General features: G+C 38.8%; 1 protein-coding gene across 1 annotated transcript; it reads right to left on the bottom strand.

The window, feature by feature from the left end:
• Positions 1-4,268: 4,268 nt before the first annotated feature.
• Positions 4,269-5,174, bottom strand: LOC106408196. Its single transcript, XM_013849010.2, has one exon. The coding sequence runs from the start codon at positions 5,172-5,174 to the stop codon at positions 4,269-4,271; it is 906 nt and encodes a 301-aa protein (XP_013704464.2).
• Between the last annotated feature and the right edge of the window lie 7,452 nt (positions 5,175-12,626).

The following is a 12,626-nucleotide window of genomic DNA, read 5'->3' as shown; positions in this document are numbered from 1 at the left end:
ATCATTGATCTTGGAGTTGTGTAAAAGACAATCCAATAACAATCCATATATATATGAGAATTTATAAAGAAATTCCTTGTGCTTATACTAAACCTAAAAGAGGTTAGTAGATATAGAATGAAATCTATACGGGTGTCTGGCTAAAAACGTCCAGCACACCAGCTAAGAGCATCCGGCTCTCTGACCAAAAGCGTCCAGCCCTCAGGCTATAAGCATCCGGCTCCTTCTACCAAGGATGTCCGACTCATATCCTTTGATCACGGCTAGTATAAGAGATCAACCAACAGGTTGTAATCCGACATCAGATCCCTTAAGGATCCGGGATAGCAGAATAGTTTACAGCTGCTGTGTAACCTACACAAGACTTTGTCGTGAGGATAATAGGAGATATTTGATCTACCCTTTCCCGGTCGGATACCAAAAGTATTGTAAGCCCGTGGAGTCAAGATCCATGACCTAACAATATATATTAAGCGTGTGATATGATCCACAACAACTAAGGTCATGAGACGCCATCATATGGCATTACCTAAGGCAAAGGAATCAATGCCCACATCCATGAGTGTGTTCGGCCTAAGAGCCACAGCAATGATTGATCATGAACACTCATGAAACAAGTAGTGAACATGTATAGACAAGGTCTATGACCTGGACATAGATCGACCAGATTGAAACATGGTCGAATGATAAACCATATGTAGTATGTTGTCCATAAATACTTGGTCTGTCCGACCTAAGTAAAGGAGTTTGATAAGTAGACAGTCACGTCTAGACTATGGACAGATGCAAACACGTTTTTGCAAAGACCAACATGTGATTCCCGAGGACAATGTGGTTCACATTGCTTAGCACACATGCTTCAAACGGGACACTCAATGTCAAAGGACATGAGAAACGACCTAAGAGGTCTAAGTGGTCTTAATTACGGTGCAGTAATGAAACTGGCCGATTACTCCCTTCCTACACAGACAGGATAGATCACGCATCAAGATGCGTAGTATGTAGAACCTACACCGAGGTTCACATCAGGGGGAGTAGTGCGTGTTGTACTCTTTTTCCTTCATCATGGTTTTGTCCCACTGGGTTTTCCTGATAAGGTTTTAATGAGGCAACATTAAGCGTACTACAAATCCTGTATGGTTATGGCATCCAAGGGGGAGTGTTATGAACATTGTGGATTGCCATTAACCAAGACAAGAAGAGATGGCTTCTCAGGCCACGACCAGGCCCAGCCACGACCAGGCCCAACCACAGCCGTGTCCAAGAGGAGAGAGAGTCGGCGGCTGAGGAGAGAGAGTCTGCCTATCCTTTGGCCGACCTTAGATCTAGATGTTTTCCATTTATCTGTTTTAGATCTTTTCCTATTTCATGTTGTATTAGGTTTTGGATAATTTCCTTTTTCCTATTCCTTGTAACCCCTATATAAGGGAACACTTTGATTGAGTAATAAGATACAGAGACACACGAAAATATTCAGTCTCAAACCCTTCGTTCACAACACCATTTGCTTTATACTCAAACTGTAATCCCAAACAGAACTTAGTTTTCCCTAAGTCTTTCATTTCGAATTCTTTCTTTAGACATTCGACCGTTTGGGAAATCTCTCCAGAGGTTCCTATTATGTTCAGGTCGTCCACATAGACAGATATTATAACATAGCCCTTGCTGTCGAATTTCTTTATGAATATACATGGACTTATTGGATCGTTCTTATATCCCTCTTTGGTTAGGTACTCGGATAGCCGGTTATACCACATTCGACCTGATTGTTTTAAACCATATAAAGCTTTGTTCAGCTTAATGCAATGTTGTTCTCGAGAACCTTTCTTATCTTTGAGCTCAATACCCTCTGGAACTCTCATATGTATTTCGTTGTCCAGTGGTCCGTACAGGTATGCTGTAACTACATCCATTAGGCGCAAATCAATGTTTTCTCTCACGGCCAGACTGATTAAATATCTCAATGTAGTCGCATCCACCACAGGGGAATAAGTTTCCTCATAGTCTATTCCTGGTCTTTGTGAGAATCCTTGTGCTACAAGCCGTGCTTTGTATCTCACTACTTCTCCTTTCTCATTTCTCTTCCTTACAAAGACCCATTTGTATCCCACTGGTTTGACATCTCTAGGTGTCAAGATTATAGGGCCAAAAACGCCTCTCTTTCTCAATGATTCTAACTCCACGTTTATAGCTTGTTTCCATTTGATCCAATCCGATCTTAGCATGCATTCTTGTATGGACGTGGGTTCTAGATCCTCATCTTTATCCATGATCTCAAGTGCTACCTTGTATGCAAATAAATCATCAACGTTGATATCTTTTCTGTTCCATTGTTTTCCAGACATCACATGGTTTATAGAGATCTCTTGGTTGTCCGGCTCTGGTGTCCCGTGAAGTCCAGCGTCCCGGACCTCACTTGGAGGAACGACCGGATCATCGGGTGTGGACGGTACACTCGGCTCAACCGTCATGGTTGGCTCGACCGGTCCATCTATGTCCTGGACGGTTTCCTTGATGCTCTCGGATCCAGCACCTTTCTTGGATTTCCGAGGCTGTTTGTCTTTGGAACCAATTGGTCTACCACGTTTTAAACGTTGCTTAGACTCTGTAGCCGCTTGACATTGTCCATCTTGGACGTCTAATCTTACAGGTGCATTACAAGCCGGGATATGTGATATTGTCACTCTATTTGGGTCAGCAAATGTATCTGGCAGTCTATTAGCTAGCTCTTGAAGATGTATTATCTTTTGGACTTCTAAATCACAATCTTTAGTCCGAGGATCTTGCCAAGATGTTGATGGTCTAAACCATTCTATTTCTTTTGTTATCAACCGGCTGTTATCTCCCCCTAAGGGCGGATATGTGGACTCATCAAACTGTGAGTCTTCGTATCTGGCCTTAAACAAATCACCGGTTGTTGGCTCAAGATACTTTATAATACTTGGGGATTCATATCCTACGTATATTCCCATCCTCCTCTGCGGTCCCATCTTAGTTCTCTGTGGTGGAGCAGTTGGAACGTAGACGGCACATCCAAATGTTTTGATGTGGGACACGTCTGGCTCATGACCCGTAAGTAATTGGGATGGTGAATATCTATGCTCACTAGATGGCCTGATGCGAATCAGTTCCGTTGCATGTAAAACCGCATGTCCCCATGCTGATACCGGAAGTTTAGACTTCATAAGTAATGGACGGGCTATCAGCTGGATACGTTTAATGAAAGATTCGGCCAAGCCGTTCTGTGTATGGACATGTGCCACGGAGTGTTCTACTTTTACCCCCATGGACATACAGTATTCATTAAACGCCTGGGACGTGAACTCACCAGCATTGTCTAGACGTATAGTCTTGAGTGGAAAGTCTGGAAAATGTGCTCTCAGCCTTATCATCTGAGCAAGCAGCCGTGCAAAGGCTAGGTTCCGAGTGGACAATAGACATACATGCGACCATCTGGTCGATGCATCAATGAGGACCATGAAGTATCTAAACGTCCCACAAGGTGGGTGTATTGGTCCACATATGTCCTCTTGGATCCTTTCCAGAAAGTTTAAGGTTTCTTTATTAACCTTGGCTGGTGATGGCCTAGTTATGAGTTTCCCTTGTGCACATGCAGCACATGTGAGATTTCGTGGGATTACTCCTTTAAACGTGTGCCCTAATGAATTCATCATCAGTTTTCGCATCATTCCTGTTCCGGGATGGCCAAGCCGGTTATGCCATAAAGTGAATAGCTCTGAGGTATTTGCCTCGACCATACTGATCTTTGCATAGTAAAGACCAGTGGACATTGCGGGCATGGTCTCTAGGATCTTTTTATTGCCTTTGGTGATCAAAGTTATGTTAAGGAATTCTTTGTTTCCTTCTTCCCATGTTTCAAGGTGAAAACCGTTCAACCTTATGTCCTTAAAACTCAATAAGCTTCTTCTAGAGCTTGGGGAATACAAGGCGGTTTTGATCTCTAGGTGAGTGCCTTTGGGCATCATCACATAGGCCTGGCCGTGACCTTCAATCAGGCTGGCCTCACCCGCAATGGTTTGTACCTTTGCACTTTGCAATGTGAGATTCATGAAATACCTTTTGTCTCTAAGGATCGTATGACTTGTGCCACTATCCACCACAAGTATACTCATCTCATCATTCATTTCTATAAGTAAAATTTTACTAGGCTTTAGAGACTTTGTAAAACTTTTATTATAAATGTCATTTCATAAAATAAAAACACCAAATCAAAGACATAAAGCAATAAGACAATGTGATTCGAAAAACTAGTCCTTTAGACAGTCAGATGTCTCAAAATCCATTTGGTCATCTTTGTTGTCCCTGTCGGATTCATCATCAGCATCATACCCATATCCTTTGTCATCATGACCTTTTTCTTGGATCATGTTTGCCTCCGGGTTCTTATTCTTGATACTCTCTTGATAGAGTTCGCACAAGTGCTTTGGAGTTCTGCAATTCTTGGCCCAATGATTGTCCATCCCGCATCTGTGACACAATGACTTGGACGTGTAAGATGGTTTGGATATGCCACCTCGTCCACGGCCATAAATCCCTCGGCCCCGACCGTAATTGGAACCACGACCACGGTTATTGTGGTTTCCTCTTCGGCCGGTTGAGTAGTTATCTCGACCGTTATGATTGTCACGCCTACGCCCCCTGTACCCACCACGGCCATGACCGTATGGTTTCCTGTTGTCTTGGGCGTAGTAGGTTTCTTTGGGATCTTTCTTTTCAACGTCATGGGCTTCGGGTAATGGTGCTGTCCCGGCCGGTCTAGCTCCACTGTTCTTCATGAGAAGCTCATTATTTGCCTCGGCCAAGAGTAGACAGGAGATCAGATCAGTGTATGTGGCAAAACCTTTTGTTCTATATTGCTGCTGCAATACAGAATTCGACTGATTGAAAGTCGTATAGGTCTTTTCAAGCATCATCACATCAGACACTTCTTCACCACACAGTCTTAGTATTGAGACGATTTTGAACAAGGCTGAGTTATACTCATCCACGGACTTAAAGTCCATGAATCTGAAATGCATCCAATCGTGCCTTGCCTTTGGAAGCAACACCATCTTTTGGTGATCATATCTGTGCTTTAAAGCATTCCAAAGATCCAATGGATTCTCAATCGTCATGTACTGATCCTTAAGACCTTCAATGAGATGATGGCGCATATAACATATGGCCCTGTATCTATTCTTTTCATTCTCATTACTGTCCTCGATGATAGTATCACCGAGTCCCTTGGATTTTAGACTAATCCTTGTGTCTAGCGCCCACTGCAAGTAATTGTCTCCGGAGAGATTCAGGGCTGCATAGTCTCTGTTTGCTATTTTCGACATCTGATCCACATTATCATACAAGACATTAGATTCATAATGGGATCACGTGGCCGCATGATATAAGCAAGCTCGGCCACAACACGTCTTACGCATTTATGATGTTCAAACAATTCTAATTCGACCATGGTGCTATCAAACAAGCCGCACGGCTCTATGATCAATCATCAGGTTCGGTTATGCAATTCTAAATTTACCATGGTGCGATCAATCCTAAAAATCAATTCTACATGTACCAGGAAGGTTAATGCCACACGGCCATATGAGTTTTAATGCAATCAGATTCGAGGTCAAGTGTTTTCTATATGCTGGCCGATCTTGTTTTAATCAGTTGTGAATGCAATACCATGTTCGGATTTGTGCAAAACGATTTAAGCATTCCTAAGGTTTCAATCTTTAATGTTCTATCAACTTATGTTTAAGGTTTCAAGGCCTTAAGTATTTTCATGTTCAGACAGATTGATTCAAGCAATCTAAACAATCCTAAACCTCAATTCAAATCAAGCAATCAAGATCAATCTTAGAATCGGCTACATGTTTCCTTTAGGGTTTAGGGTTTTCGATTCCTTGATTAGGGTTTGTCAAATTCAGATTCAATCAATCAACATACAGCAGGTTCTAATTGGAATCAATTCATGTTTCTAGTTCTAGGGCTTGTCGATTTTAATCTCATAGTTTCTTTTAGGGTTTCATCAAGACATTGTTTCCATAATGATGGAATTAGGGTTCTTACTGTTCTAGGTTCTCAGATTGTGTTTATACCTTAGTTTCGTAGGGGATTATGAACCGGACCACCAGAGAATGGAAGAGACTTCAAGCTGAGATGATCGGACGTCTGCTGCCTCCTATCGGGTCGCGGATGGAGTCGATCGCGGCTGGAGGTGTCTCGGCTGATCGCTAATCGGAGATTGGATCATCTCGGGTCAGTCGCGGGGTTCGGGTTTGATCGCGAGCTGGTTTGCGGTTCTTCTCGGTCTGGAACGTGATCTGAGAAGCTAGGATGGTTCTTGATGAACAAGGGACAATATTAGGTTTAGGGTTTTGGTTTTGGATCGCCGGCTTAGACTTTTGGGTTTCTAGGTTTCGATTTTTTTTGGTCTCAGGGTTCAGAGGCTATCGTGCTGATAACGTGTTGTGAACAAGAGATGAAATCGTGTTCAATTGTTCTTATTATCTCTGAATCAAAGTGTTCCCTTATATAGGGGATACAAAGGGATAGATAAAAGGAAAGTATCCAAATCATAATCCTAGAGTGAAAAGGAAAACCTCCTAAAGATAAACATGAAAGATAAATGGAAACATGATAGACATGGGGCGGCCGACTCTCTCTCCTCTTGGGCCGCCGACTCTCTCTCTCTCTATGGGCCTCGGTCTTGGCCTTTGGCTTCTAGCAATCCACATTGTTCATAACATTGGTGAGTATTTGAATGTTATTCTAATATGGTGGTTATGGAATTTGAGGTTAAACATTATCGGGTATCATTAAACTTGTATTTTCTGGCTCGAAAGAGCAATATAAATTTTGTTATATATGAAGATTTTAAGCTGGAATTGTAGAGGACTCAGAAGTCATTGGACCATAAGTTGTCTTCGGGAGATATGACACCAACACAAACCAAAATTTCTAGTTTTGTCTGAAACGAAACAGAATTTCGATTTCGTATAAAGATTTCAAACACATTTTGGCTAAGATAGTATGGTTACGGTGGAATAGTATGGTTACGGTGGATCGAACTGGGAGAAGCGGTGGATTAGCCCTCTTTTATAACAATGAGTATCAAGTTAAAATTTTATATTCTAGCAACAGAATGATAGACATCGAAACGGTGGTCAAAGAAAAACAAGTTTTTCTTACTTTTGTCTATGGGGAACCGGTACAAAAGTTAAGAGAACAGGTATGGGAGAGACTAACTCTGTACGGATTATCATGATCTGAACCTTGGTTTATTATTGGAGATCTAAATGAGATCACTGGAATCATGAGAAGGATGGGGGATCCCTAAGATGTGCAACTTCGTTCATCCCTTTTAACAATATGATACAGAATAGTGGACTACTAGAAATTCTGGCTCGAGGTAATAAATTTTCATGGCAAGGAAGGAGAGGCAAAGGAAAAAGTGCAGTGACGGTCAGATGTCGATTGGATCGGGCCTTGGCAAATGAGGAATCGCATACGCTTTTCCCATGTTCCTACACAGAATATTTGAGTTTAGTGGGCTCTGATCATCGTCATGTGGTCGCTATTTTGGAGGATAATTTTTCAAGGAAAAAAAGGGGACAGTTCGGGTTTGATAAGAGATGGATCAGACAGGAGAGTCTTATGGAATCAATTGTGACAGGCTGGACAAATAACCAGGGAGGGCAAAATGAGGACTTTGTTACAAAAATTAATATTTGTCGTCATGAAATTTCCTCATGGCGAAAAGACAATAAGCCATATGGGAAGGACAAAATTAAAGATCTTCAACATGCACTGGTGGAAGTTCAGACAGATAACAATAGATCACAAGAAGAGATTCTTGAAGTTTCCAGGAACTTACAAGAGGCTTATAAGGATGAGGAGGAATATTGGCATCAGAAAAGTCGGAATATGTGGCACTCATCTGGAGATCTTAATACCAAGTTTTACCATGCTCTAACAAAGCAGCATAGGGTCCGCAATAAAATTGTGGGACTCCATGATGAAATGGGTAATTGGATAACAGAGGAGAATGAAGTTGAGAAGGTAGCGGTTGATTATTTTGAAGGTATGTTTAGTACTACCACTCCAACAGAATTTGATAGTTTTTTGGAAGAGATAGTACCGTCTATTTCCCCCCAAATGAATCAAATATTATTGAGAATAGCAACAGAGGATGAGGTCCGAGAAGCTTTATTCATGATGCATCCGGAGAAAGCGCCAGGTCCGGATGGAATGACATCCATTTTTTCAGCATTTCTGGCATGTTATTAAGAAGGATGTAGTCGAGATGGTGAATACTTTTTTGGTTTCATGAGATATGGATCCACGGTTAAATATTACGAATATTTGTATGATTCCGAAAATAGAGAGGCCTACAAAGATGACGGAACTGAGGCTGATAAGTCTATGTAATGTGGGTTACAAGATTATTTCGAAAGTTTTGTGTCAACGACTGAAAATTTGCCTCGCACGTCTAATATCGGAGACACAATCGGCTTTTGTGGAAGGAAGGTTAATATCGGATAATATTCTTATAGCGCAGGAAATGTTTCATGGACTGAGAACCAATAAGTCATGTCAAAATAAGTTTATGGCGATTAAAACAGATATGAACAAGGCGTATGATAGAATATAGTGGAGTTTTATTGAGGCTCTTCTTCACAAAATGGGGTTTGATCCTCGTTGGATCAACTTAATGTTGGAATATATATCTTCGGTTCAATATAGGGTCCTTCTCAATGGTCAGCCACGAGGCCTTATAATTCCCAGCGGGGCTTACGTCAATGGAACCCTTTGTCTCCTTATTTATTTATTATGTGTTCTGAGGCTTTAATTATGAATATCAAGAAGGCGGAGAGAGTGAAACAATTAACCGATATGAAGGTAGCAAGAGCTTGTCCAGCAATCTCTCATTTACTATTTGCCGATGATAGCTTTTTCTTTTGCAAGGCAAATAAGGAAGAGTGTCAAACCATTCTCAGGATTTTAAAGGAATACAAGGCTGTTTCAGGGCAACAAATTAATTTCCAGAAATTCTCAATTCAATTTCGACATAAGATCAAAGAATCCAGTCGCCAAGAAATGAGAGATATTTTGGGTATTCAGAATTTAGGAGGAATGAGATCTTATTTAGGGTTGTCCGAAAGCCTTGGAGGATCTAAGGTACATGTGTTTGAGTTTGTTCAAGATCGCTTGAATAATAGGGTTAATGGATATACTTTTAATTCTTTACTAGAGGAGAAAAAGAGGTGATTATTAAATCAGTGGTCACAGCCCTGCCAAAACATGTGATGTCTATTTTTATCGGTTACCAAAAGCTACAATAAAGAAGTTAATGAGTGCAGTAGCTCAGTTTTGGTGGAGCCCAGAAGGGAGCACAAAAGACATGCATTGGAAATCATGGGATAAGGTATGTGTGCCTAAAGACAATGGTGGACTAGGTTTTAAGGATCTTATGGATTTTAACACGGCGATGCTTGGAAAGCAATTGTGGAGGCTGATTGAAAAGCCAAATACTCTTTTTTTCTAGAGTTTTCAAAGGACGGTACTACAAGAATGCTTCACCCCTAGAACCGATCCGCTCTTACTCCCCGTCATATGGCTGGAGGAGTATTATATCTGCTAGACCTTTGGTTTGTAAAGGACTAATTAAAAAGGTGGGAACATGTTCATTTATTTCGATATGGAATGATCCTTAGATCCCAGCCACTCACCCGAGACCGGCAAACAAAAACCTTCAACACAGTTACCAGGACCTCACAGTAGATTCCCTCATCAACTCAGAATCCCAAACTTGGAACCTTCTTGCAATTAGGGCTTTGGTGGATCCTCATGATGTAAAAATTATTGAAAGTATCCCATTAAGTAAACATTAGATAGAAGATAGGAATGGATGACATTTCACTAACAATCGGAAATATTCGGTAACATCAGGGTATCAAGTGGAACGGGTCTATCCTGATAAGGAAAAACCACCAGAAATTTTTGGGCCCACAGTGGATTTACTTAAAGCCTTCTGTTGGGAAGTGCGGTGTCCGCCGAAGATTAAGCATTTTTTTATGGCAACTCCTTTCAGGTTGTATAGGGGTAATGAAAAACTAAAGGCGAGAGGAATACAAGGAGACATATGTTGTGCTCGATGCGGAGACCCGGAGGAATCAATAAACCATGTTTTTTTTAAATGTCCTCCAACACGTCAAGTGTGGGCATTATCTAAAATACCATCGAATCCTAATTTTTTTCCTGTAAGGTCTTTTTTTGGTAACATGGATCATCTTTTTGGAGAGTCAATCCAAAGATGGATGACCATCAATTTGTATGGATATTATGGTACATATGGAAATGTCGGAATAATAAAGTATTTAGTAACCTGGATATTGACCCAAGGAAAACATTTAAATTAGCAGAATTGGAATCAACACTTTGGGTTGAGGCACATGTACTCACTGATCAAAAGAAGGAACTTCAGGTGGAGACCAGAACCCCATTAGTAACTTCAGGACGTTGGTGTTTTATAGATGGTTCATGGAAAGATAATGAACTATTTTCAGGACAAAGCTGGTATAGTACCCTACCGGGTTTTGATGGTTTATTAGGGGCGAGGAATGTAAGGGCATGTCTTTCACTTCTTCATTCGGAGGTGGAAGTTTTGATTTGGGCAATGAAATGTATGAAGAATTTAAGACAGTTTCATGTTACGTTTGCCACAGATGTTCTCAATTGGTGAAGATAGTTTCGGAACCAGAAGAATGACCAGCATTTGAAAGTTATCTGAAAGATATCAAGTTTTTACAAAGAAGTTTCCTCAACTCAGACATCGTTTATATACCTCGGACGGAGAACCAACGGGCGGATAGCTTAGCACGCAGTGCTAGAAAACAACGGTCTTTCGTCGTTCACATATATGCAGAGTTACCGATTTGGTTTACAGAGTCAATATGAGTATGTGAATGTCTTGTTTTCAAAAAAAATATATATTAAGAATCTGTTGTTATGGTTACCTATATTGTAGATATTGATATATTCATCGTAAATCTGGTATCAAATATATTATATAGAGGATATTATGAATTAGTTGTTATGGAAAATATAAGTATATTAGGTAATTCTGTTTCGACAAATGTAGGAAACCATTTGAGAAGGTGTCGGCAAAAATAAATATGTGATCTTGATCTCCAAGCTTTGAAATTTATGCGTAGAATATCCTATATTTTATTACTCACACGATAATCAATATTCTTATATATTAAAATAGAAGTCACAACTTTGATTCATGTGTATTTTTTTTAAAAATAGACCTAATGGACATATTTCTAGAAAATCATGTTACATTTAATCTCTAATCTTATCATTTAAATTTTGGGCATACCAGAAATTTTTATTGGGCTATCAATAATTTGATTTAAACAATAGAAGATCCTTTGGATTTATAGATAGTATAAATTAAATATACATAATTTAATGTTGTAATATTATATCTTCATAAGTTAAATATTTAAATATTTGTCGATATTAACTTTTAAAATTATAAAGATTTTTTTTTAAATATCAAAAATCATATTATCTAACAGTGATTAATCTCTACCTTAAACCAATGAAAACAAATTTTAAACTATATAGTTTATTTTAAAAATTAAACAAAAAATAAATGTTTAATTATTTACTCGATAATATAAATCTATGAAGCGAAATGTTTAATTTTTTAAAAACTTTCTAAATTTGTAAAATATTACAATATCTTTGAATATGACAATAAAACAATATTTTACTAATCTTTATATATATAGTTACGATTTTAATAATGAAATAATAATCCAAAAATATATATATAAGAAGATACAAATACATGTGAAAGTTTGAAACAATCTATTCAATGAAAAAAATATACCGTAAACTTATTATGTTTTAAAAATTGATAGACACATGTATATTACTCTCGCTGTTTCATAATACTTTTTTCAATAAAAATAAAGTTAACCTTAAAATCTCAAAACTTCATGTAAATTGAAACAAAATAATCATTCTAAAACATCATCTATATTGAAACGGAAGAAGTATAATATATACCAATTTAGAATTGAAAACAAAATATTTATATAAAAATAAATGAAAACAAAAACCCGCGCGGTTGCACGGATCGAGATCTAGTTTATATTTAAAAGTAGATACAACTGAATGATATTTTTAATCTTGCGGTTGAAAATTTGTAACTACTAAAATATAGTCATAGATGGGTTTAAAATGATCTAGGTACAAATTCTTAATGACGTTAACAATGCACCAATTTCATCTTCTCCAAATGCTCAATGTGTTCACTAAATTATTAACAAATGTTCAAAGCTTACAATCAAATAATCTATAGTAAATGATAGGACAACTAAATCAACTTAATTGTATCAAGCGAGCATAATTTAAATATTGTCTTCGCTTTCGTTGACTGCAAAAACAGCACTACCAAAACACAATAAATCATAGAATCTGGGAAAACGCATGTGACCGTCAAAATTGACATGAACTTGATATTCATTAAAAATCAGAAACTGGAAAGATGATATTAGTTTATTATAGAGTAACACTTCCGAGACGTGAATGAGTTATAGACGTTT

The sequence above is a fragment of the Brassica napus genome, chromosome C7, assembly GCF_020379485.1.
Source record: "Brassica napus cultivar Da-Ae chromosome C7, Da-Ae, whole genome shotgun sequence".
NCBI lineage: Eukaryota > Viridiplantae > Streptophyta > Magnoliopsida > Brassicales > Brassicaceae > Brassica > Brassica napus.
The sequence above is the reverse complement of the archived record's forward strand: the minus strand, read 5'-3'. Positions and strand labels throughout refer to the sequence as shown.

Excerpts from the sequence above, each read along its gene's own strand:
- LOC106408196 (XM_013849010.2), bottom strand. The coding sequence starts at position 5,174 with ATGCGCCATCATCTCATTGAAGGTCTTAAGGATCAGTACATGACGATT.